The sequence below is a fragment of the Nilaparvata lugens genome, chromosome 7, assembly GCF_014356525.2.
Source record: "Nilaparvata lugens isolate BPH chromosome 7, ASM1435652v1, whole genome shotgun sequence".
Classification (NCBI taxonomy): domain Eukaryota; kingdom Metazoa; phylum Arthropoda; class Insecta; order Hemiptera; family Delphacidae; genus Nilaparvata; species Nilaparvata lugens.
In genome coordinates, this window is record NC_052510.1 from 19,977,941 (window position 1) to 19,999,195 (window position 21,255).

General features: G+C 38.6%; 2 protein-coding genes across 2 annotated transcripts in view; one reads left to right on the top strand and one right to left on the bottom strand.

Moving 5' to 3' along the window:
- Nucleotides 1-7,867: 7,867 nt before the first annotated feature.
- LOC120352171 lies at nt 7,868-8,827 on the bottom strand. The gene has a single exon (XM_039431871.1). The coding sequence runs from the start codon at nt 8,825-8,827 to the stop codon at nt 7,868-7,870; it is 960 nt and encodes a 319-aa protein (XP_039287805.1).
- Nucleotides 8,828-10,430: 1,603 nt separating this feature from the next.
- Nucleotides 10,431-21,255, top strand: part of LOC111054695 (organic cation transporter protein) — a 36,481-nt gene continuing 25,656 nt past the window's right edge. Inside the window, exon 1 of the mRNA XM_022341769.2 lies at nt 10,431-10,869. Within this exon, the coding sequence (XP_022197461.1) occupies nt 10,851-10,869 (19 nt within the window). The 5' untranslated portion in view covers nt 10,431-10,850. The remainder of the gene's footprint in view (nt 10,870-21,255) is intronic.

The window sequence follows — 21,255 nt, forward strand, 5'->3', positions numbered from 1 at the left end:
TTCTGAGGCATCTGTCTGGAGTGTGAATGGAAGTTCAAAGTGAGGATACGTGAGCACTGGTGATCTAGTGAGGGCCCCCTTTATCTCCTGGAAGGCCCTCTCCTCTTCCGGTCCCCAGTGCCACTTCACTCCTACCTTCAACAACCGGTGCAAGGGGGTTGCAAGGTCCGAAAAATTTGGAACAAACCTCCTATACCAGGATGCCAATCCTAGAAAACTCCGGAGCATTCTCAGCCGCTGTGGAGTTGGAAATTCGTTCACAGCTCTTACTGTTTCAGGATCGGTCCTGAGTCCCTGCTTCATCACTATGTGACCCAAGTAGCGTAGCTCTTGCTTCAGGAACTGGCACTTCTCCTGGTTAATTACGAAGCCAGCCTCTTGTAGCCTTCTGAACACTCTAGCTAAATTCATCATATGAGCTTCCAATGTTTCTCCCAGGATGATGACATCGTCCAGGTAAGCAAAGGCACAGGGCTCCAACTCTGGCCCAATTACCCGGTCTAGAAGACGTTGAAATGTAGCACCAGCTGAGTGTAGTCCAAACGGCATCATCTGGAATTTGAATAGCCCCCTTCCAGTAACTGTAAACACTGTAAGCTGCTTACTCTGCTCCTCCAATGGTACTTGCCAGTACCCGCTTTTCAAGTCGATTGAAGAAATGTATTTAGCGTTCCTCATTCAATCTAAAATGCCTGTCATATTTGGCAAAGGATATGCATCTCGTTCCGTGAGTGCATTAATTTGATGGAAATCGATGCAAATTCGCATCTTTCCATTAGCCTTCTTCACCAAGACAATTGGTGAGCTCCAAGGGCTACTGCTCTGCTCATAACCCACTCAATAACCCGCTGATTGAGCATACTGACCACTTCCTCGTTTATCACTGCTTGCATAAGTGGATTGCGAGGATACAGACATTGTCAAAACGGCTCAGCTCCTTCCTTCAGCCTGATCTCATGCACCAGGAGGTGGGTTGCACCTGGCACATCTCTGAATTTTTTCAGCTCCACCTCCAGGAATTTTTCGAACTCCTCCTTTTCTGAAGTGACTGCTGCCACCTGTTCCACTAAAGCCGGAGGCAATACCATCCTCCTCTGCCTCAGATCAAGTCTTGCTTGAATTGCTTTCAAATTGACTCAATCCCAAAATCATTTTGGATTCTAACTTGTTGATCACTGCCACTCTCCAGTAGACTCATCTACTGCACAGCTCGGCCATCAGCTTCAGCTCCATCACCACGGGAAGCTTCTCTCCAGTCACCAAAACAGGTTGATGACTGATTGGTTTAATCTGGCAATTGCCAGACTTCTTCAGTCGTCGTGCTGCCTCTCCAGAGACATAGGACAACTCAGCCCTGGTATCAACCAGTGCATTGAGCCAGACATCTTGGACACTTACCAGCATGAAAACGTGCATCTCCAGGGGTTGTGGACACTTTCCTTGCATGTCTATCATGGCTGCACTGGACTTCATCTCTCTCCCTCGGACCTTCACAGTCTTCTGGGTAGTTGGAGCACTCTTCTCCCTGGGTTGAGGCTCCCACTCCACGATATGGGTGCGAGTGTTGATTTTCACCCTGTGCTCCCTCAGAAACTGCATACCGAATAAGAATTTGGGTGATAATCCCTCCATGATTGTCATCACTGTGGGTAGCACCTCTTGGCTGACTCTCAGGTTGATTTCCACCTTCCCATACAGCTGTGCCGCTGTTCCATTGGGCAAGACCGCACCCCTCTCTGTAGGTGTTCTCCTTGCACACCCAGCTGCCTCTAAGCTCACGAACGTTGCTAAGCTGGATTCAGCTCCTGTATTGAGTAGAGCTCGATATTGGTGGCCAGCTACCTTGACTGTGGTATACAGCCTGTTGTTGAACTGCAACTCTGGTTCCAGTTGAAGCTGGTTCCTGGTTCTCACCACAGTGGCTTTGTCCGTCGTCCTCTTCTGGTCTCTCTCACAGGTGCAACTGGGACGAGGCTTCCCACAGGTCGTGCAGAGAGAAACCTCAGGGCACTCAGACCTACAGTGACCCGCCTCCTTGCACTACCAGCACACAGGTCCCACTGGAGTCGACTCGTTGCACGCCATTGGGTTGTTGTGGGCTCAGGCTCGGGGCGAGATTTCACGGGTTTACGAACCTCCTCCTGTTTTGCAGCCTGCTGCCTCTGTTGAGCACTTTTCTCCTCTGACTTCATCCACTCATACTGCCTGGCCAGCTTGAGCAGGTCGTCCACCAAATAGACCTCGGCTTCCCTGATGTACAGCTTGTACCGAGGTAGAAGATTTTTGTAGAGCCTCTGTAGCTGGTGGCTGACTGAGAAATCTCCTCTCCACCTCATGAGGCTCTGAAGTTCCTCTTTGTAGTCATTGATGGCCTTGCCTTCCTGCTGCTGTCGACCCAGGATTTGAGTATCCAGGTCCTCCTCGTAGGTTGCTGGATAGTAACGAGACTGAAAGTCTCTTACAAAATCATTCCAATGATGCCAGGAACTCCTCTGGTTCCGCATCCACAAGGAACACCCTCCTGCTAGCATTTCTGGTAGTGCTGGGAACAACTGCTCCCCTGTCAGCCCATAGGCTTGTTGTAATTCCTGAGGCCACAGTGATGTTGCTCCCTCTGCCTCGTGGTAGCTCGCACTAGCTCCATCGCTAGCCTGGTTCAGACTGCTAGATTTGCCTGCTGTCCTCCTATGATGATCCACTAGAACCTTCCTCAGCTCTGCCATTGTACCTGTTGTAGGTAACCCCGCCGAATTTGCTAGCTCCACTGCTTCATTAAGGTGAAGTTTGTAGATCCAGGACACTCCTGGATCGCTGCTTTCCTCTCGCGCCTCCTTGTCCTCTCCAGCACAATAACACTCCTCTTCTGTACTCATTGCTGCTTTTCTCCTCCTACCTTGAGCCCCACGTTGGGCGCCAATCTTCTGAGTACATTTTTGCCCACACCTTCTTCTAGCAGAATTCCCAGTGTCGCTCTGGGCCGGCTAGACTCAGTCAGCGACTGGGGTGGGCCGCAGCAGGGGACGGGAGACTTGGTGGGGCATCCATCAACCACCCTCGTTCGAGTCAGGGGTTCAAACAGGGTCCTGAGCACCTTGGAGAAATGCTTCCCTCTTCGAGGTAAGAGGGGCCGTGCTTTCACAGGGTTGGGCATGGAGTGAGAGGAACAGGAACAATCTGGTGTCGGCCGTGAGGGGGGTCTCTGTTACAGGAGTAATGTTCCTGATTGTCACTAGATATCATCCTGCTATTGGGATCCGAATTAGCAAGCTTTAAGGGCCTCGGAACTGGTAGCTGTAGTCTGTCACCGGGTCCCTAACCCTGGGCACCGGCAGTTTCCAGTGGCCAGGATCGCGTCACGAGGTCATGAAAGGCCTTCCCAAGCCTTTATCAAGGTCCTCTTGCTATTATAAGACGAAATAGCAAGCTATAGGAGCCCTTGCACCAGGCTTCACCTCTGATCGCCGGGTCCCTAACCTTTGGGCACCGGCTATTTCCTGGGGCCAGGATCGTGTGTCAGGTTCGAGAAAGCCTTTCTCAAGCCTTACTCAAGGTCCTCTTGCTATTCTAGTGCAAATAGCAAGGTAAGAGAGCCCTTGCACTGGGCTTCACCTCTGATCACCGGGTCCCTAATCTTGGGCACCGGCTATTTCCTGGGGCCAGGTTCGTGTGTCGGGGTCGAGAAAGGCCTTCCCAAGCCTTACTCGAGGTCCTCTTGCTTCCCCTATTGGGAATAGCAAGGTAGGAAAGTCCCTTACACTCGCCATCGATGCTGGTCACTGGGTCCCTAACCTTGGGCACCAGCTATTTCGAGGGTCCAGGATCACGTCTCGAGGTCGAGAAAGGGCTCCCTGAGCCTTATTCGAGGTCCTCTTACCTTTCCTGGTCCTCACGATGATGTACCAGGGTCCAGTTAGGTTTTAGCCAAAACCTGACTTGTCACCACTGGTTGAAACAGGCAGGTTGCTGCCATAAGTCATCAAAATGGTCAAACAACACTCGCCCGAAGTGAGTGCTGAATCTCGGAGCTTCCAGTGTCTTCGATTAACTCCCATTAACCTCAGACACAACTCCTAGTAGTCGAAGGAGTTGGAGTACACTCAGGATACGAGCTGTACTAAGTTGCTAGCTGCACACTGCTTCCTTCACTCTCTCTGCAGACCGCTCTCACTGGACACCCGCACTAGACTGAGCTCCTACTAGCCCTTCACGAGCCTCCCTCAGTGGCCGAGAGGAAGGGGGTAGGATGCGCGGCACTGCTGAGCGGTAGCCCAGCGGCCGGGCTGCTTGTTGGACTCCGAGATTTGATCAAGAGATAACCAAGCATCTTTAGAACAAGCCCTAAACTCAATTAACCTCACTAGTTACAATATACATCGTGACAGTATCATTGCCCCGAAAAGACAATTTTTCTGATTTGGGTCAATCCCTATTTCAAGCCAAAAAACGCTTTGATTCATTGGAAATTAAGCTGTCTAAGAATCCTGAATTGAAATCTCAGTACACTGAATTCATGCAGGAATATTAAGAGTTAGGACATATGAGTCCTGTTGACCCTCCTACTTCCAGTGAGAAGACTTATCACATTCCACATCATGTGGTACTCAATGCCCTTCCAGTCAAAACAATCAACTCAAAACATATTAATCATATTCAATGTTGGAACAGAATACATGAATAAGCAATTGTGGGAACAATGGTCACATGAGTACCTTGTGACTCTTCAGAAGAAACACAAATGGACATCTCCCTCAGATAATATTAAAATTGGCACTTTGGTTCTGTTGAAAGACCCTGGCACTCCCCCAGCCGTTTGGAGGCTTGGCCGTATAACAAATGTTGTGAGTGGCTCTGATGGTAAGGTCAGAGTGATCTCTGTGTCCACTGGGTCAGGAGTCTATGAACGCGCTTTCTAGTGTGGCTCCACTTCCATTTGATGATGAAATGGACAACACACTCATCTAACATATTTTTTATTTTTCATTTGTTGGAAAATTCACGAATTTCCCAACAGAGCTCAGTCTATGTTAGATTTTGTCTGCCATCCATTCTTCACTTATCAACTTTTTCGTAGTAGTCGCGCTGGCAGTGACTTTACTGCATCGTAGTTGTTAACCACTAATATCCACATTGTTGCCGTTTTTCTTCCCTTGGAACGACTTCATCATTTTGGATCCTTGCTCAACTCCATGTTTCTCTTGATTTGTGAGAACATTTGCTACTCCGGTAGTCCTGCCTCTGCTGCAGTTTCCCATTGACATGTCCTGGCCTGGGCATGTCCTATCTCTTGGCACTTTGAAGCTGCTAACCTTACATTGAGCTAAGTATTTTGTATTAAATTTACCTTTCCTTTTACATATACATATCATCTACTGTTTTTGATTTTCAAAATAGTTAACCTGAAAATCAGATTTTATTGACCATTTATTCATAGGCCAGTTACATTGTGTCATTTTGAAATTTAGCAACTTTTTTCACATTGCCATTCACTGGTTCAAACCTGAATTATCATGTATTTTGTACACTAAATTTTTGTGAATCTTTTCAATTATCTATCATTCTAGTCAAAGCTATTAGAATTTGACTATTGATTACAATTATCAGCTTCAATTATTTTGGTTCTTAGTTCCATTCTCTTGTTTGGATTTGTAAGAATTTCCATCATGAATGTTAACGTTTGGCAATTCCAAGCCTTTTTTACAAACTCTAGTTAATCAATTCAATTATAACAGCCTCAATCAATTTGTTCTTAAGTCTATTCTCTAGGGATGGGTATCGATGTTTTTAACATCGATGTTCACTGTTCGATGTTTTTCACTTATCGATGGTTTTACCTAGACATCAGTCATCCGATGTTTTTCCCAAACTAAAAAGTAAAAACAATAATTCTAATATTTGAATTTGATACAAGTTTTTTTCCATTTTTTTGTTTGAAGAGGATTATCTTGGGAGCAATAAGCAATATATCATTATCTTTGATTATAATCATTATCTTTATCATATTTAGTGTAGTATTCTGTTTAGTGTTTTTCGTGAATATAGATCACTCTTGTGAAAGATCTCGCATAAGTTTTGATTTCCGGCATATTGCTATTTTTATTTTTCAATCAGGCTCTCTGAATTTTGATGTGAGACTGTTGGATACTCTTGAAGATTTACATTACTTCTGTGGTCCGTGTCAAGGTTGAATAGTTAGTTATTTAGAATTGAATAAGAGGTCGGATTCTTCGTTTCTTAGGAAGAAAGAGTTTTTTCTTACCACAATTATTCCCTCAACATGTGTTTAACACTAATTAATCTAGCTCTGGAAAAGAGGTCCTCGTATTGTAAGGAGTGCAGATATCCATATAAAAAAACTTAATCCATTTTCATTTCCTAAAAAATATATCAGGTGTATGATAGATGATTCCTAAAAAATCTATTGAATGAATACGATATGAGTATCAATGATTACAGAAATTAGCTAAGGGTGAAATTTCAAGACCGAATCCTCGAGGATATCCCGAGAGGTTTCAGACTAGACCATGAAGATGACAAATCTTGTGAAATAGAGTTGATGTATCTTTCTAGTCACAACCTGACTTCAATTATTCGAAAGACTGTTACTTGAATACCACAAGTCCAAAATTGCTGTGATTCCAGTTAGTAACTGTTAAAATACTGGAACAATAGCTCTAGATAAAATTGTAGTCACTTTTATCAATTGTAGTCATCATTCATTTGTAATCATTCACATAACCTCACATATTCATAGTCATTTCACTGCACTTGCACCGTTATACCATCCAATAAATCATGGAAGAACTGCACAGCATCCTGGAGCCCACATCGGCGACTTCAAAGATGGAAGATGTCGCGCGGGAGAAACGCCCATGTACCACCATTCCAGAAGTCCGGACGTCCGCACCTCACACCACAGAATTCCCGCCGCCGACTGAAGACCATACACCCGCTTCCGTGCCAGATATGAACACCCTCCTGGAAGCAATAAACAATCTGTGTAAACAAGACAAACAAGCACGTGAAGAACTAAAGAAAGTAAATGAACAGGGTTTAGAGAAACTGGATCAAAAGTTGAAGGGAGCAACGGAGGAAATCAGGATGTTAGGACGGTGAATCAAGGAGAAATTTCAGACAATTAAAATCAATATTGGACCAGTGATTGAACCCATGCATGCGGAAGCAGACATACTCAAGGAGAAAGTCATCAAACAAGCAAGCAAACATGCTAGACGATCTAGCAAGCATGCTAGATTGAAATCTCCTACAATTAACAAATCATGAGAGTAAATTTCATTGCATCCCTCAATGAAATCAAAGAAGTCACAATAGTCAACCAGGTTAGATTCGGGAGCAAAATAAACAACACAGATAGAAACGATCTTATCTTGGATGGATAGCTTGACAAACACCGATTCATAGCGCGCAGTAGCACGAGAATGAATGAGTCGAGATGACCACTTATCAGCCACAGCGCAAAGAACCCCCCCACCACAGCGCTTACCAGATACAATCCTATCACGGTCACATCTGTAAACACGATATCGAGCATCGAACAGCTCGCTATCATGAATTTCATCACTCAGCCAGGTTTCAGTTAAAGCAACAATGTCAAAACTTTCACCCAGCACAGACTTTAGTAATTCGTGAGTCTTTGTGCGACAACCTCTAATATTCTGATAATTTAATTTAACTAAGAGAGAGTTAGAATTCAAAACAAATAATTAATTTCAAAAAAGAATAGAACAACGGCAAGAATTTGAATATTTTGCGACTGAGTAGCGGAAGACAGGAGAAACAACGGAATGGATTGATTACAGCCTTATCAGACAGTCGAAAATAAAATTCTCGTATCAGACAAGGCACTGTGTTAAACTCGGTTACCTGCAAGTTTTTCAATATCACTATCAGTTTTGATAACGCAAATAGTTGAAGTCTCGTCTCTTCTAATCTTAATGTTACCTGTTCTATCTATCCATAGAAACTTAAAGTTCAGTTCTTTTTTAACTTTTTTTGCCTTTGCAAATAAAATAGCTCTCTCTTGACAGAGAGACTGATTAATATAAATCGGAGTATCAGACGCCAATCCCAAGTGTCTGGTTGACAGAGTCCTCTTCACACGACGCCTCTCCATGATCCTCTCCTTCACTGTACGGTGGACAAATTTAACTATAATTCCAGGCGATGGGCGGTTGTTCTTCTGCTTCAGTCGATGACAAGCAACGATCATATCCTCCTTGATAGGGACATCTAGCGCCTTTCCAATCTCCATAACGATTCCGGCGACGTTTTCGTTCTGGGAGCCAGGTATTCCATGGATTTCTAGAGTATTTGATCTTGAATACTGCTCCAAATCAGTCAATCTCACTGAAAGTTCTGTTATCTTTTTAGACAATGCCAACTTATCCGATTTGAGAGATTCAATGATTTGATTCTGCTTTTCAATGATGAGTTGTTGAGCAGATAATAGTGCGGCGTTCTCGTCGAGCTTCTCGTGACACGATTCGAGTGACTTACCCAAGTCGGTTTCGATACGCTTTAATCCAGAATCGAGTTTTTCACCCAAGTCCTTTATTAGGATTTTTAAACTTGCAATTTCATTATTCGAATCCTGACTTAACGCATCACCACCGTCGCTATAACTACGACTCAACCGACGATCGTGAGCACAATCATTACGTCCGGATGTTTCATAAACACTCAACTCTGTTTCACCAAAACCCACGCACTGTCCATGGAAATTCTCCCTGCACTCACTACACTGAATTTTGTTCGTAGCCTTGTCCTTCGAAGACCGCACGATCAATTTGTTGCATTTATGGCAATTCATACTGACTAGACACGCTCACTTTTAGATAGATAACGGAGCTCAATCGCTTTACGTCCGCTCTCATCAGAGTCTGATTGATAACTAACTGCTATAGTCTGATAACTATAAGTAGGTGGTGGAAGCGAGAAAGTTTCCCCGTTAATTTTATATAAAATTATAACGCATTACGATGCCCCATGATTCTGAGAGAATTGATAGGCCTATTCAAAAGAGAAACAAATCTTCGCGATGTTTCTAATTTTATCATAAAAGTTAAATTTCCTCTTAATCCTTCAACCCTGAAGCTTTTTTAGTAGGTACTACAAGGATATCGGGGATGATATTTTACATCCAATTCTGACGTTGAATTGGAAATTTTAGAAAGTTGCAATTTTACACGATTTGGCAACCTTGTAATTTCTTCGGATGGAGGGCCAAGTCTCAACTTATTTTACATAAACTATAGTTGAGAGCGCCTTTTACATGGCGTCGTGCGTCCAGCATGGCATGCGTGTGTGTTCGCCACACGAAATTGACGATGATGGAGGCGGCCCTTCAGCCTGTGGCATATTATGTTGATCGCATCAGCCGTCACATTGACACCCACCGCCGCCGCCGCCACCACACACGTCTTCACCACCAAGCTGGTCATGTCCTCCTCCTCCATCACCGGTAACCCATGCATCTGGATAGTACTCCCCCTGCATCCATACTGCTCCAGCCTATCTGTAGCCTATTATATATTTAGGGGTGAAAGGACGCACCCATACCCAAAATTTCTAAAACACATCATCAATTACAAATACTAGATAGGCCTATACTATGAGCTCGATTTAGAATGATATACTATGTTTGCTACAATATTTATTCATAATTATACTATTGTACACTAACAGCATCTAGTTACTATTTTGGACTTTCTGAAGTAAACATGTTTTCTAAAAAAAGATAAATAAACGAAAATAAGTTTTTCTTGCTGAATTTTCCTTCTCGTGAGATACGCTGGATTATCCCACACATGCACTCGTTCACTCTCTTCCATTACGGTGTCGACAGGCGACAAAATTTCCAGCCTGTTTTTCCAAGGACGTGTTTATCTTTTTAATGTCCTTCAGCAAGTTATCCCAGGCTTGATACCTAGTGCAATCGAATTTTCATATCATAAACCTACTTTGTTCCAAATTTCGTGAGAATCGTTAGAGCCGTTTTCGAGATCCGTTCACATACAGATATATAAACATCTAAACATATCAACAGAAATTGCTCGTTTAATAGTATAGGATTCTTATCGAGATTATCCTTATTTTTTGAGGTGTAGATCTTGTGCGTTATTGAGGGGGATCTTGTCCAGCCCGGATTTCTCAGAGTTTGGGAAATTGACCTTCTGGTAGAGGATTTATCCATAGTGTGGAATTCGGCTTTCCAATACTAATTAGTTCAATCAAAGTTATGGTGCGTAATTCAGCTTTTCACACTAATTTTCTGGAGGGAGGAGGCTTTCTGAATCTTCTGTGCCATAAGAACTGATGTAGAATAAAATGTACCTTCAGTATAATCAGCAGGCTTGCTGCAAAATGCGTTTCGATTGTTGCAGTAATGCAGAGCTGTGTGTGGATTGGAGTGGAGTTGAGGTTGGATGCGCGGCGCGGTCTCTCAGCAGAGTAGACTTGGAGAACAGCCTTTTTTGATGATTGCAAACCGCTTCAGTTGTGTTCGCGACTCCGGCTCGAGCAGAAGATAGCATCCATCTGCCGCCGAAAGTTACTTCTCTCTCGGCCACATTTCGTGATCATACATAAAAACAATCGTCTTTCTCACTCTAATAGTTCATACTCTACATACCGTGATTGAAATTATATTTACATTATTCACTTCAGCTTGAAAAAACGTTCATGATTGAAATGACTTGAAGCCGCGTATCTTCGTGTGATTATCATTATTTGTATTTAGAACATTATATTGTTGATCGTCGGCAAAATAATTGGAGTGGATTCAAGTTTAAAAATTTATTATTTTTTATACTTCCAAACAGTTTTCCGCCAGCATGACTCAACAGCAGAATGGTGAGCTAACAAAAATATATTTAATTGCTTATCAGATTAGTAGAGTTTTGAGCAGAATGATAATGATGAGAAAAGTAGAAAAAAATACCGGTAGCAGTTCCTCTTTCTTTCATCATTTTTAAAATTTGTATACCGTAGTTCAAAAGCATAATGAAAATTATGAGAAACGAATTACTTTCATAAAAATACCGGTAATTATTTCCTATTTATTCTATTCTATTATTATTCATTGGTTTATTAATTTGTTGTTTATAATACTATCTTATTCTCCCTCACTCAGTTCTAAACGGTAATCTTGAGTATGAAATTCGATATTTTCATTTCTATTGAGATTGTTTGAACTCATAATGCTAATAATCTTTGAAACAATATCGTTCTCATTTGAATATGATGAATTATTTTTAATACTCAATTAGTAGATTCGTGCACTGTATGACTAATATAGAATTACAATTAAGAGCGCGGTGAAGGATTGAAGTTATTCAAACTCAAATTCATCAATCAATATTCAGTTTAATCAGTTGAATGTATCAGTTGGAACAATCTCTTAATAACAAACAAGGCTACTAAAATAGTTGTAAAATGAATGTTTTTCTTAAAACTCAAAACATATTTAATTTTAGTAGGACAGAAAACGTGAATATTTCTCTTATATTTAAAAAGTGTAGTTTTTGATAGGCCTACAGCGGTTACAGTAATTATAATTTCATATCTTATCTCATCTAATTTATTTGTTATATATTTATCAACAGATAAATGCATCAATAAACAGAAGATTTCAAGTCCTCTTCTATGAATAGTTAGAATAGAAACAATGAAATAATAAAATAGAATCTACAATTTTTTGAAATGAGAATTTTTTTTTATTATAATAAATTTATATAAGTCTCATGTATTTGAAGAATTTATATACTGAACTGTCACAATGTTTTTTTTTCTTGTAATAATACGGTAACTTTTATAACCATACTACCCACCACATATACACGCTCGTGCTTCTTTTTCTTGTCTGTGCTAGTGCTTGTGTGGCTACTCATATGTTGTACTATCTACTGTTACTAATACGATGCGTTAATTACTCTAAATAGGACAAATACCCATTATATTCGCAATAATTAGGTTATAAGAACTTGTATATCGTATTACTTATTTTCAGTTTACATTATGTTAACATAACAATATGCTCAGCACTTGTAGAAGGTGCTCGCCAGCTCACTAGGCTACTTATTTACTTATGTGATCTCTGATGAGAAAGCCAAATGAATTATTGTTATTGTTGTAGTCTACAGTCTTGAGTGTTACAAAACGGAATCAAATAGCTTCCTCATTATTTTCATATTCATATGAATGCCGGTGGTCAGATGTCCGACTAGCCGTAAATATTTGTGGCCTTGAAATACAGTTGCAGCAGTGTTTTTCATTATTGTTTATATAATAATAGACTCATTACTGGTTACCTGAAGGATAGAAGGATATAGCCTAGATGACCGTTATAGATAGGTGCTTACCAGCATCTCACAGTAGATTCCTCTAGGACTAGGTCGTTGGTATCATAGATTGGTGTCTTCACTATTATTGGCTTTTGCTCTGTGTTTTTTTTTAAATCTTAAAAAATGTGTGGTACGCTCACAGCACGTACTTTCCATGCTGTTGTAATAATTTGTTCATACTGCATTAATTTTCTTTTATTTTCGCATATCAATACAATTTATTCGCACCTCTGATGCAATAGGCATATACACATTCAAAAAATAATAGAACGAATTGAAAATTAATAATAATTTATATTTGGTCAATTTTTACTTTCCTTGCCCTATTACCATAGGTAAGGAAAGTATTGCTTTCCGAAAAAAATTAAGGTACCCCAATTTCTAAATTTCTATACCTTTCAAGGTCCCCTGAGTCCAAAAAACTGGTTTTTGGGTATTGGTCTGTATGTGTGTGTGTGTGTGTATGAGTGTATGTGCGTCTGTGTACACGATATCTCATCTCCCAAACAACGGAATGACTTGAAATTTGGAACTTAAGGTCCTTTCACTATAAGGATCCGACACGAACAATTTCGATCAAATGCAATTCAAGATGGCGGCTAAAATGGCGAAAATGTTGTCAAAAACAGGGTTTTTCGTGATTTTCTCGGAAACGGCTCCAACGGTTTTCAAATTCATACTTAAAATAGTCATCGATAAGCTCTATCAACTGCCACAAGTCCCATATCTGTAAAAATTTCAGGAGCTCCGCCCCATCAATGCAGATAGATTCCCAATTATCAGGATTCAGATACAATTGAAACAAAAAAAATCAAGTGGAGTAGATTGAGCATGAAAATCTCTACAATTAATATTCAGTAACATTTTCACCTAAAATTTAAAATAATCTTTAAATTCGAGAAAATGTGATTATTCAATTGCAAATTATTGTTGATTCTATTAAATCATTCACTATGAAGAAATAGCAGACCTCATATGTGTCTCCAGCGTTATTGCCCTGTCACCAGCTGGCTCAAATATTTGAATAGTAGACTTGAGATGCGCGGGAACACTAGCGTCAGTGATCAATTTTCATAACGGCAAGGAAAGTTGTGTGAGTGCGCCACACCAGATTTTTAGTTTTGACCTCGCAGCAGGCGGCTCTCAGGTTTCCCTTGCCGGCTGTGCCAACAAGTAAAATGTATTTTGTTCCACTGTATAAACTTAGTCAAGAACAACTGAGTCATCAATAGAATTATAGGACCCGAATTATGTTGTTTCCACTGTATAAATTTTAACTGTAACACACAGGGCAATTTTTCATTGTGAGGTTACAAGATCGCCTCTATTGTAGCATTACCTGAATTCTCAAATCTTAAATCTCCAATCTTTTCAATTTTATCTCAGAATGATACAGCGACACAATTTTTATCTTAGTAGTGGTTGAGGAATTTTTGTGATATGATCGTTCTCATCCAGTATATAGGCTATTTACCAGTAGCTATCCACCTTCTAAAGTATATTACCGGCATATTGGTAGTTACATTGTACATTACATGTATTTGAAAAAAACATTCATACAACCAAAATTGTTTTTGGCCCGGTTGCACAAAAGCTGTTGAATTTTATAATCATGATTGAATACCGCGAGAACCAATCAGAGAAAGCTTTTTCGAAAAGAAGCTAGGCTTCTCTGATTTGTTTTCGTAGAATTTAATCACGATTAAAATTTGATAAGCTTTTGTGCAACCGGCACAAAAGTTTTCGAATAGGCCTACTCAATGATCTTTTCCGGTTTTTCATGAATTCTCAATCTCATTCAATATGTTATTATCTGAAAATTTGTTTAAATTAGTATATAATTGAGATGTAGTTCGACTACATCGCAAAAATACATGCGAAACATTGAAACCGGTTGCGAACGCAGTACTAAGGTTCTGACAGCTTGTCATGTGTCCAATTACAGTCAATTATTGTAAAAGTCCAGTGTGTACTCGCAGTCCACTTATTTGAACATGATGAAGTGGCTTTTGTGCCATATAAATCAAATTAATGACTTTCACGAAACGAAAGAGCTTCTGCTAATTTCATCTGACAAACTACACGTACACATATGGACGAGTTCGTACTTGTGAGAATTATGTATACCATACACCAAGTATATATATATATATATATCAAACAAATTGCCTTCTTAGTATAATATTATTATTGACTTCAATGATTATGATTTCATTCAATGAGAGCTTATTTCACATAATAATAACAGCTGGCATCAAAAGCAGAAATGTCAATTAACATGATTGAAATAGGAACAGTAGCGATCATCAACATTATTTTCTTCATCTGATATAAAGTAACCAAATTATAGTAAGATTCACATCAATGAGTCAGCATTGTTTGAAAGGAACATACCTGTCGAATTTCATGGAAATTCATTACTGCGTTCCGCCGTAAATGCGCAACATATAAACATTTAAACATTAAGAGAAATGCCAAACCGTCGACTTGAATCTTAGACCTCACTTCGTTCGGTCAATTATAGTTCATAGTAACATATGATATGGACATTTCAATTATAATTAAGAGATTGGGAGAAGAAGAATATACATGCTAAAAGACGAACTTTAAACCCTCAAAAACCACCCTCAGAGTTGAAATATCGCCAAAAGATTTCTTAGTGAGCACCTAGGACGTATAAGGAAACTATATTCTAAGTTTTGTTGCAATCCATCCAGTAGTTTTCCAGAAATCGTGATCAGTGAGTCAGTGAGATAAGAATTTTATAAGTACCTATAGAAGACGATGACCGTGCGTACCAGGCATATCCTAGACCTAGATCGTGCAGTTGACCACCACATATAAGTTTACCTATACTATAATTATACATTAATACTAATTAAACAGCTAGTCTTTGGAGTTGAATAAATAAAAATATATGGGAGAGAATATAATATGTACTATAGTTTTTTTTAGCTTATTGTACGAAAAACCCGCTTAAATACCTGTACATTATAAGATATTGATCAGGCTACATTCGCATGAGTGATTACTTACAAATATATATTAATTACGGTAAAGTTTTTGCACGGTGATATACGAATATAATTTAAGAACTAACTATAAAATTATTATGTCGGGGTGAACCAGTCATTAAACTGATGCAACACTAGAGATCGAAGTTCATTGCCTTGAATGCAATTCATTTATTAAGATTAATAAAAACAAAGACCTTGAATGAGGTAAACACTTTCTCTGCTGCTTTTCAATAATACAGGCCAACCATTTTGTTGACTATAATAATGCATAATCATAGACCTACAGTTGATTATCCAGGAACTTCCTGATTTTTGAAAATATATTTTGTTGATAAATTACTACAATAACATTGATTTCATAATAAAACAATTTAATACTATACCTAGCCGTCTATAATAGTTATACACAGTCTTATGAATAGCAGTCTATAAACATTAATACAGTCTATAAAATCAGCAGTCTATGAATAGATCTTGATAAATGAATCATTTCAACCTTGCATGGAACTTGGAAGAGGCTAAATAATAATATTTTTCGTTATAAAGTTATTGAGCTGTTAAGTGTTCAACTGGCTCTCCAGTATTGTATAGCTCTTCACAATTGTATAGCACTCATGTTGTTTTCATCGACAATGTTCAATTCTTTATCTATTTTGTCTGCTCTCCCATATACAAATCATACAGCCATGTAATGATAAGTTAGTTAAGGGGTTTGCGGAGAAAATATAGAATTTCCTCCCATCATATCAATGCTACAATAAATAATGGAGTGTAGGCCTACACGCCTATTCTTGGTGGATATCATCTAGAAAGAATGTAAAATAACAGCGGAAACTCTATAGTACCTACCTATATGAGTACGGCATTTACAAATGTCTTACGTGCGATGTATTGTTATGGATATAAAAGTGATTAATTTTAAAGAATGACACCACTACCGTATACTATTGTATAGTATAGTAATATTACCCGTATCAGTTCCGTACCGTACCTATTGTAAAAGTATAATTTGTGTCTCATATATATTATAGCATATTATACTATCCAAGGCTAATAATACGAAAATGTTTTCAATTAAAAAAAAATTGTGTTTTGAGGATGGTTGTGAGTGACAACCTACAAAAAATAGCTTGTAGTCTTCTTTTGCTCTGAAAAGGTTCTGAGATTAACTTTTGAGCATGACAATGGTGATATAGCCAAATATAATGTATTATGATTACTTGGTGGTGTCAAAACAAATGAATGGATGATTTATCGATTTTTAAATTCATCTATCAAAGTTGAATGTCACGGATGTAATTATTCACTAACGTAGGTATTATTATAATTAGATCTAAAACCCAAACAAAATTAATCGAATTATATTATTTCATTCTATAATATCAAATAAATAGGTATTCAATCAATATAAATCGTGGACTTCAATAATTATTAAAACCATCTAAAATATTTTATTTCGTAAAACCAGTTCATACAATTTGAGAAGATGGTTACCGTGTAGCATTTTTAATTAATAAGAATAAGGTTTGATTCTATTTGCATCTCAACGTTTATCTAATTTGTTCAAAGCTGGTTGTACAAAAGACAACAAAAATTATGCAAACAGAACCTTATTGAAAATAAATGCTACTGTATTGATTCAAGGCTGGCATAGGCCTATACTTGGAAGGTGTTCTCTCTTCAAACTGAATACGGTACTTTGGAACTTTCAAATGTCTTTTAAGTAGAATTTATTAGAATACTGACATCTCAAGAGTGTTTTCAGATCTTTTTCATTAACAACAAAACGTTATTTGCTTGTTGGAAAAAGTTCAACACTATCAATACAATACTATACTAATGAAAAGCTGTAGCTAGTTAAACATGTCTAAAAAGATATTGGTGCAATCTTCTTAGAAACTTCGTCATAATATTGGTCCAACTCACTTTCCTTCTCTTTTTTATTATTTGCAGACATGTGTCTATGAGTTGGTAAAAATGAATCTGCCCACGAAATATTCACATTTAAAAAGTCTGAATCATTTCACAATTTAATCAGTAATAATAACTTGAAAAGTTCCATACATACTATTGGTAATAAATTAGTTCCCTGTACCAATTAGAACCTTTGTGGAATGCGTTTTACTACACATTTATAAAAGTGCGTGTTTTCGATCACACTTCCTTCAAGTTAACATTTTTTTATTAAATGAATGCATAAATAAAATAGCCATTAAGTTAACATATAGGCCTACAGTATGCCTACTATTCCACATAATAAACTATAGCTTAAGTTATAGGTTCCTCCTTATAGGCTATTTTTGCCTTTAGATTTACCTTCATTATTTGGAAATCTCAAAATTAAATATTTTGTTTCAACTAAGTACTGAAGTCTTATAAGGTTTTTGTTGAAAATCTTTAAGGAGCCACCATTCATTTCTCACTGATTTCAAATTAATTTTCGACCCAATTAAAACGTAATAATTTGAAAAATTGAAATTAACCCTACTGAACCAAAAATCGAAGCACATACAGAGTTGTTTTGGTTCAAATAAAATCGTATAAAATTTTGTTTAGTAGTATAACTTGGGCCTATACTAGCTATCATTACTTTTGCATGTTTCCAATAGGAAGGTTTAGTGTCCTCATAATCAATTTATTGTGTTATATCTTGTCAGAAGCTTAAATCAATTTGATAATCACCCTCATGCTCTTGGAATAAATAATGAAAAAAAATCTGAATCTTGTAATTAATATCACGTTTCAAGCATAATGCTTCCAAATAACCTGCTCAATTCGTAACAGCCTTCACTATTGCTACATCAATGCTATAAATGGCCAATGACCAGTCCCAAATGTTATATAATATGCTGACCCTACTTGAGAAACTCCCGACAAGCTCTTCTTCTTTTCAACCTCTAATAAATGAATAAACCTTGACCTGCTGACAGAGTCGATGTATGTTCTCTCTCTATTGAAAAATAAGAAAAAGGCAAGGAATAGTAGAGGAAGGAAACTGTGTATGAGGATAGAAGATGAAAAAGGAATCATTTTATTTTCCCTGGTATGTGTATAAGTGATAAGGATTTAGTAAGTCCATTACACTCGTAATAATTGAATCATCGAGTTTCTCCATGATTCTTAAAAAAGCTTATTTCCTTATAATCTATGAGTGACTGTCATCAAATAAAATTTGATAATTAATAGCCATTTAATAGATGGCTTGTATAAACTCAGCAGTTTTCCTCAAAGCTCTAACGAGAGGCAGACACTTCCACGAGAGGTAGCTATAGTGCGTCACGCTTTTGGAACCTGTTTACTGGTCACATTTTTCAAAGTATTTCGATTTGGATACTACCATAGAGAAGAGATAGTATAACATATCCCATGGTATAGGACATTTATGATCCAAATTTCACTGTTAACTCAATTCGATAGTCATATGGTAGTTGTTATGTGACGCTGCTGGTAGTCTCTCATACTGTGCCGTTCTTAGAGCCTGTGTTACCATGACAGCGATTTACGCTCGTTTGTCGCGCGATTGACCAACCGAGCGGTTGCCAGGTATAGGGAAACACATGGTGCCGTACACATGCATCGCTCGGTTTTAGTAGTCGCCGGCGAATCGCGGCGGTTGTAATCTCAGACTTAACCGAGGGCAAATCGCTCATGAATCGCTGTCATGTGTACGAGACTGGCAAATCGAGCGATTTGCCAACCGAGCGTAAGTCGCTGTCATGTGAACAAGCTCTTACACTCCAACCCGGCCAAAACTGTAATAATGGACATTAGTCGACAGAAATCGGCTTGAGTTAACAAAAATCTGTTAAAAATTTGGAACCCAAACTATCCATACCATGGTATTACATTGTAAATAAACACTTTTTCATCATCTTTACTTTTTGCGAAATGTGAGCGCTGGCAGCATAGCGCTGGCTATGAACGTGATACAGTATCAGTCGACAAGAAACAGAATATGATAGAGAAGCCAGCAAGAAAGTAAAGAACAATATGTTTAGGAGGGGGTATAGAGGCCTATCTAAATACTGTAACATTCTACTCAGCTATCTACTCAGCTAACATTCAGAATGCAATCTAGGTTATTAAAGAAGGAGTGAGGAAGAATAAGAAGAAGAAGAAGAAAAAGAAGAAGAAGAACAAAAAGAAGTAATTACTCTCTTCATTTGGAATATATTTTAAGCAAGGCGTGTTAATATAGCCGCAAACACATTGATCACGAACAAAGTACTATACTATTCAAGTTGAGAAAATATGTAGTCATCAACAATAATAGGATATACTATACATTTGTCTACTCTCATTTAAATACGGATTAAATATCCGCGGTGTTTTGTCAGTCATGAAAATAAAGCATTATTCACTCTTCTCATCTCTGTGTTAATGACTTGCGAGAAACTAAATAATTCCGAGTTCTTCAAAATTTGCCATCCTTCTTCAACTAACGCACTGTATTTGTTAGCTTACTCTAATCCAATAGCTACAAATTCATCCAATGCACGGTTATTAGAAAATGTAGGCTATGTTGTAAGCACAGCTTCAAGATCAAGATTAGAATAGCCTATGAAGTCGTCCTTATACGTCCTTAGTGGTCAATACATAAGACTACCGTACCCATTCCCATGAATGAAGTCCATTCATGATAAATGTAGGCATTCCCATGCCCTATCCTCATTGTTCTTCTAAAGTCTAAACAATGGAACCTTTCACCAGGGTTACCGTCGTACATGGACTTCTTTTCCTAGCGTCGCTCCATCGACCATCGCTGATTGGACGATTAGCCTACTAATAGATAACTGGAAATCGAGAGGTAGGTCTAGGTACCTACTGGAAATGCTTATATTTACTCTTATTTCCAACTATAATACATTTAACTATAATACAACTATATCACATACAACTAAAATACATTGTATCATATAGAGTAACTTTAAATGTCCCTTTTGCATAAATGGTCAATGCGAATTGGTGCAGTGTTCCCAGTTCCCAGAATAGGATTTTACACTGTTCAGCTATAGAACTCTGAATATTGAAAGGAAAATGTCAATTCATTCACAAACCCCACCTCCATCTTACGAAAATTGTGAATGCAAATTGAGGCAGTGTTTCCAGAAGACTGGATGATAACCATTCCACTCGGTGACTGCTCTTCCCGTTTGCTAATCGTTGCTGGCATGTCTGATGCTCTGACCCACGCACTAGCCCTAATCGGTTCTTCTCCTTCTTCTTTATCTTCTTCTTCTTCTTCTTCTCTCTTCTTCTTCTTCTTCTTCTTCTTCTTCTTCTTCCTCCTCCTTCTTCTTCTAGCACTGCTGTTTGCTGTGTGCTGTCCCCTCGAGTCAAGGCTGACCAAATAGAAAGATGACTGTGGTTTAGATTAAATGGAAGAGAGCTATTATCAACTTACTCAATTTACGGTACTCCTTCAGATTAAGTGGACAGAAAACTATAGCTTCGGATTAATCTAATTGCAGTATATTGTTATAGTAGCCTGGAGATGGATTTTTTGAAAAAAAAAATCGAGAAATTCTAATTGGATCATGAAATATTTTAGACTAGCAGGTTACCCGTGCTCCGCAAGGGTCCAATTATTATTTTGTAAGAAGACAAAATAATTCCATTGGTTCACTCCTAAGATAAATCACATTCTTGTAAAAGTAACTGCAAACATTTTAAAAGCATATTTATACGAAAAGCATACGGTAGGCCACTAGGCCTATATGATGAAGAAGGCCTACAGTGATATTATTGCCTGATGTAACTTATTGACAGCGTTCAATATAGGATGATTCATATTCAGCAACAATAATCTTATCATTCTATAACTATTTTGAACTGTAGGTATCTATTCTACATCACAATTGAATGAGAAATTAACTCTT